Source organism: Echinococcus granulosus (genome assembly GCF_000524195.1).
Source record: "Echinococcus granulosus chromosome Unknown EG_S00057, whole genome shotgun sequence".
Taxonomy (NCBI): Eukaryota; Metazoa; Platyhelminthes; class Cestoda; order Cyclophyllidea; family Taeniidae; genus Echinococcus; species Echinococcus granulosus.
Window position 1 is genome coordinate 218310 of NW_020170437.1, and position 6233 is coordinate 224542.

The following is a 6233-nucleotide window of genomic DNA, read 5'->3' on the forward strand; positions in this document are numbered from 1 at the left end:
CCGTCTATTTTTTTTGTGTTCACATTCTTTTACACGTAATTTACGAATTTTTAACTATTAATAAGTATGTTTAAATTGGGCAGAGTTCAGCATGTGTTAACAAATTTAATTAGTCCGCATGATAAAAAGTCAGTGTAAAGAATTTCATTATGAAAGTATTGTCGATAGCCCACATTGACCTAGGGATGAAAAAGGAGAAAAAAACTATTTATTAGGCAAATGGCCATTTTGGTTCTATTGATTGCTCATCCTGCCCTATCTCATTCCGGATTTGCTGCGTTGAGCGGCCCAAAAGGCAGCCGGCTGGTGGGACAAACAGGCGCGAGTGCGTGTGTGCGTGCGCTCTGCCGTCATAGGGCGCGCGTGTGCCTGTGCGTACGCGTGTGCGTTCGTCTACGGCCACAACTCAAGCGCTGAACAATTGCGCTGGCTGGGGGCATCGAGCATGGCCATCAACTTCAACAAACTTTTCCTGCAAAATCTCCTGCCCAAGGGCCAGTCGACTACTCATACACAGGTCTCCACGTTTAGTAGTTCGGAGGCTACTTTTGAAAATGTTAGGTCGCAGGATTACACCGACTCCAAAGAAGTGGATGGTTCAGTGGAGACCACAGACCAGCAGGAGAGGGAGACAGAGCGGTTGTCGCACACATTGGAGTGCTTACGACTGCTGATTGACAACCATAACAGGCGACGGGTTAGACATAAGGAATCACCAACACTGCAGCTCCGCGCTCCACCGAGTATGCAGCAGGAGCCGCGTGTGGCCGACCAGCCAAAGCACCGAAGGAACACACTGAGCCACCAACCATACCAAGTGGATGCGGCACCGGCTTGTAAGGATCTATCACATCATAGCGTCCTCCGAACAAACGAAAGGATGTCTAAAAAATCGGAAAAGGTTAGTAGATAACGGGCATCTTAATGTCATTGTTGGTAGGCTTCAAATTAGGGACGCAAAATACTTTATTCATTGACAATAAGTGAATGAGTCCTTTATTATCTTAAATAAAAGTGCTTAAGTCTGTAACTCATGCGAGATCATGGTGTAGGATTCGGGACAATCTTAAACCTGCTTACTCATTTGATTTTCATTTCTGTCACATAACTCAACTCGAACCTTTGCAGCCATTTTCAATTTCAGTGCTTACGGCCTATGAAAACGGAGTCTGTCCATCCCGAATTCGAAGTTGTCTAAATAATTTCAGGATCATTTTCGAACCCAGTGCCAGATTCGGGCAAAAAACTGGCTTATGTTTTACTTGAATGGAACAACCCAGTACAACTGAATTCAATGGAACAAACGGCCGGTTTTGCCTTGCTCCATCAGAATAAATCAGTTGCTTCCGAGAGTCTAGGGTTTTCAACTTAGAACAACGTCTTCCACTGCTGTTAAAGGTTTCAAGAAGCATTGCATTACTTAATTTAACTGAGAAGCCTGCTAATTGTCACCACCGAAGAAAGTAAACTCGTGTAGCCTAATTTGCCTTAAACCTCCTTCCGGTAATTTTGTGGGCATTTATCAAAGGCCGTCTTTTGCAATAACCTCATTGCTAACCAGCGTGCTGAATAATCACATTGCCTTCCTCCTAGATTATTTCACTTAAAAGGGTATGCAATTCATTAATGGGGACCAAAGAAACCACTTTCTTGCAATCTCCAGGCATAGAATTGCCATTTAAAACCAAATTAAAATAATATTAAGGGACTTTTTTTCCCTAATTGTCTCTTGGACTGTCACGTCATGAAGCAGTTGCCTACTTGACAAGTTCCTGCACGTTTACGTGACGAAGTTGAAATAGCCAGTTTTGTACTTAAATGCCATCCTAGCATTTTCAGTGCCTTTTCAAAAGATGTATCTTAAGTCAGGAATCTTCACCTCATTGGCCCCTATGCCAAAGTAGAAATAAAACAACCAAAAGATACGTTCCGAACTGATCCAAGGGTACTTCATTCACCTAAATTTGATATGGATTTCGAAATTATAGCCAGTTGGCAAGTCCTTTGGGAGTGCAGCACAAAAATCTCGAATTAGAAAAATGCGAACATTTTCACATGGGCCTATTGACATGACTTCTCTTCCGTTCGATTAAAAAACAAATTGACTTTATTAATCGCCCCCATAGTGTTTTGCCCGTGGACAATTTTTGGAATAAATCCACCCGCTTTTAGGTGACCGTAGAGGTGCGAGTGGTGTTTCTGAAGATCGGCGAAATAGACACACTGAAGGAGATGTTTCGCGCCGATGCGTTCATTCAAACCAAGTGGCCTGAGCCTCGACTTAATGGAAAAACCGACGAGGTCTGCTCCAGTTTATAATAACTTGAAGTTTCCTTTTGAAGTATTACTTTAGAGTAGATTTTCTCAATGTAATCGATGAGTGGAGAGTAATAACTCACACTGTTAAAAGTAAAACTGAACCCATGCTAATAAGACTGTAACAAATTCTCAGCTATCACATCGGATGAAAAAAACAGTGGTATTCATATGGCATCCATCACTTTGGAGTTTCGACCCACTAAGCTCATTATAGGTATTAGTAGCCACAATATCAAGCACTGGTTAAACTAATTCTGTTTGCAAAATCGTGAGATTCGTTAATGCTGATGGAAAAGGGAATTCAAGCTTTATTGGATAAGCGCAATCAAGAAACGGCGGTGAATATAGGGGAATCGGATTTCACTCTCATATCCAACCATGTAATGATATTCTTGAAGCTTATTCTTTATGAATTTGCATAAATTGTTAAAATCATAGTAAAACTGAGTGGTTTTGAGCAAGCAAACATGGTTTTGCGAGTTTTCAGTGGTTGTAAGTGGATGCAATTACGTGTAGACAAAGATTGGGAGCTGATCACCTGTGCAATAGTCGACAACCCACTTTACCCATATTTCCATCGAACTACCTATCACGAGGCGGAATCACTTAGACCTAGCTTCCACTGAACAATATATTTCTAATCACTTTTTTGCATCAGAAGGAAGGAGGATTATTTTTTCCATAGACCGCAAATCACCTCGAAACTATCAATGCGAACAATGTTCTATTGTGTTTCATGTGCGTGTGTATTGCCTTTACAATAAACATGTCACCATCACCGATCATCTAGTTTATATTCAGAATGCTGCTTTGCCTCTGGGTGGAGGTACCCTCGAAGATTGATCTATCACCCATTTTAGATCTCGTTATTGAAAAATGATAAGTGAAAGGTGGAATTGCTAGGGTAGGGTTAAAAACATTCCTCGTGAATAAATATTTGCTATACCAATTTATAACTTCGAGGAGGAAACAGCCTAAGCGATAATTAGCGCTTACTCTCTCCAAAATAGGTGCTCATTTGCCAATATTAAAACACTGCGTTTGCCATCGGGGCACTTTTCATAGTGTGTAGTTTACGTGCCGCAGTTTGAAATCGCTGTTGTAATGTTTTCCATTCTTAAATGGTTGATTTATTCAGGAACTGGCAAAGATGGACCTCTCAAAGTGCTGGAACCCATTAGTGTACATTGAGAACATTCTTACCGAATCGAAGGACCAGCATTGGATATCGGCAAAGAATGATGACGCCGGGCAAGTCTTTGTGACCGAAAGGCGACGTCTGCGTGCCATCTTCCTCGAGACCCTCGAACTCAATGACTTTCCGCTGGATGTACAGGTAATCTCTCCACTTGCACATATATTTGCCGACATTTACAAGATCGTGAAAGCTCATGGATGTGGTTTTTTTAAAGGTAAAGCAAATTTGTTACTGATAACCATTCTATTTGCCCTTGATGCTAAAGGGCAGAAAATCCACTACAGTCAGTTATGCCTTCGTTCTTAAAATGCCGGAACTTTTACTTGAAACAGATTTCACATTATTTCACTCTCCATTACATTTCCGTTAGACTGTTTCGGAAATGGGAATAGTGATAGAAATGTGGGTTTTACTCGCCAATTACATACTAAATAAGGAACAGCAACAGCAGTGACGAAACAAGTAGCCTCTTTAGTTAGCAAAATCAGCAAATAATACAGAATGGTTATACCGACACACTTAAAACAAATAAACTAAGACTGGTAGTCTCTTACACCCTTTCGTCCTTGAAAAATTGCAATTGTTTGAAAAATGAATCCCTTGTGTACTATTCTTAAGACATTCGACAATATCGACAGTCAATGGCATTGACCTCGGAGCTGATGGCAGTGAAGCCAAATGAGAAGATATCCGAAGGAGAATCTTCCACATTTATGGAGGTCACACAACAGCAGTAGCCAGTTCTCATTGACCCTATGGCCAACTCTTATCAGATCGAGTTCATATGCGGGAAGATACCGCGGGTTCCCTCGGTTATTCCCATCGCCAAAGTAGTAACCAAAGCACAGATCGATTATCGAGAACAAAAAAAACATAAATAAATTAAGCGTCTCTAAAATGAATAATGTAATTAATAAATAACTTACTTACTGCTGAAGGCGGTGTTTGGGTAACCATTTAGAACGGGATGTGGTGCTTACTGAATTAGTCTGGGATTCATTTTATCTGAGGTCCCCATTTGACCGATGCAATAGTTTAAAACCTATTATTCTCTAAGCAATCTTTTCAGGCCAAATGGAACTCTGGTTGTTGTAGCTACAGCTAGATCAAATTTATTTTTTGCATTTAAAAAACGCAGACGAAATGAATTAAACTACGAGCTTCCTCTCGTCTGGAGTAGTCATCCAAGTTGGCGACGTGCCTAGACAGGCATACTGCCAACATCACGCATGGGGATCTGGATTCCCTATCATTTTGGTAAATGGCTATACCGAATCGTGTGTCAAACAGACTGATCGAGTTTATAATAATAAAGTGGATTTAAAATATTCGTGATTTGAGGGTCATTATACATTTTTTTATTTGAGCGGCATAACCTTAAACAGAACATCTCCTGCGCGTTGCAGTAGCTGATTTTCCTTCAAGGTCTTAGTGTTGGTCGAGTTAAAATAAGAAATCGTAAATATAAAGATATTGTAGTATCCCGTATCTTTTCTGAAGAAGAAACAAGGCGTAATACTAGGGTAGAAAGTGTATTGGCGACGTACAGAAGGACTGGGGACTGCTGGCGTAGCCCGGAGACCATGCAGCTTTAAATGCTTATGAAACCAAAAGGAAAGGTTAAACAAACAAGCATTGCAATATGTTAAACTGATATAGCGAGTAAGCAGCTGTGCTTAATTAATTTTTTTCAAGTATACACGCTTTTAGCCGTTAGTAACTTAGCGTTACTTATGGATACCTGTAAGTTTGGCTCTGACAAGGAATTTATTGTTCATATTAAAAGGTAAAAAACGAAGACTGAGAAGAAGAATCATAAAACTCAAAAAATGAACCCCTGTGTTCTTTTTTAAGGATTTGACCATCACCCTATCGTCTGAAAGACCAGATACAGAAGTGGAGTTGGTCCCCGACAGCACAGATTTGTGCGGGATCAATTTGCAGACCCTCGTTGATCAACAGGTTCGTAAATGGTGCATGTACATTTTTCGGCAAGAGTAAAATACTAGCCTAAATGTCCCTTTAAACTGAATTCAGCCTTACAATTTTGAATGAAATTGCTAGAGTCCTGAAGTCATTTATTAGAAAACAACACCTATGGAGAAAATCCAAATACATCTTACTGAGTAAGGTGCGAAAAAGTTCAGAGTCAAATTATGTATCCTTTTGATTAAATTTGAGTTTGTACATATCACGGAATTGACTGCGCATATCTCTGAATTTTAGCACATTCATTTGGCATGTCATCCATTTCAATCTACTAAAATCGGCTGGTGCTGGACAGATCTGTACCGTTTTCCAATGAGACATTCCATAACCATGTCCATATCTTGACAGTGAAATTGCCACAAAATATCAAAACATTATTTCAAACATTATAATGAATCACCAAAATTACGTTCTTCCGTCTTATCCGGTCGTATGCATCCAGATCAGATAAACGATTTCTTCTTTTATTTAGAAAGTTGTAATTGTTATTACCATGCTTTAACCGTTTTTAATCATCAGTAGCTGCATGTCTGTGAGAAGATTACGCATCTGGAGGCAAAAGAGTACATGACTCTTAAAAAAACTTATAAACAGAAGGGACAGTGAGCTAGAAAGCACGCTATAGGCCGATAACGTGTAGACAAACGGCTCATTCGCCATTCAGGCACTCAAAAGTTAAAGTACTTCATTCTCTGCTCAAAATACTTTTGCGAGAATGCATTTGTTA

The 6233-nt window shown here is 40.0% G+C and overlaps 1 protein-coding gene across 1 annotated transcript; it reads left to right on the forward strand. All coding sequences in view use genetic code 11, as the record gives it.

The window, feature by feature from the left end:
• Window positions 1-445: 445 nt before the first annotated feature.
• On the forward strand, window positions 446-4254 carry EGR_06462 (histone H4; the record flags this gene model as incomplete). Its single annotated transcript, XM_024495711.1, has 3 exons — window positions 446-901; window positions 3458-3731; window positions 4136-4254. The coding sequence occupies 3 exons, from the start codon at window positions 446-448 to the stop codon at window positions 4252-4254; spliced, it is 849 nt and encodes a 282-aa protein (XP_024349872.1).
• Window positions 4255-6233: the final 1979 nt, after the last annotated feature.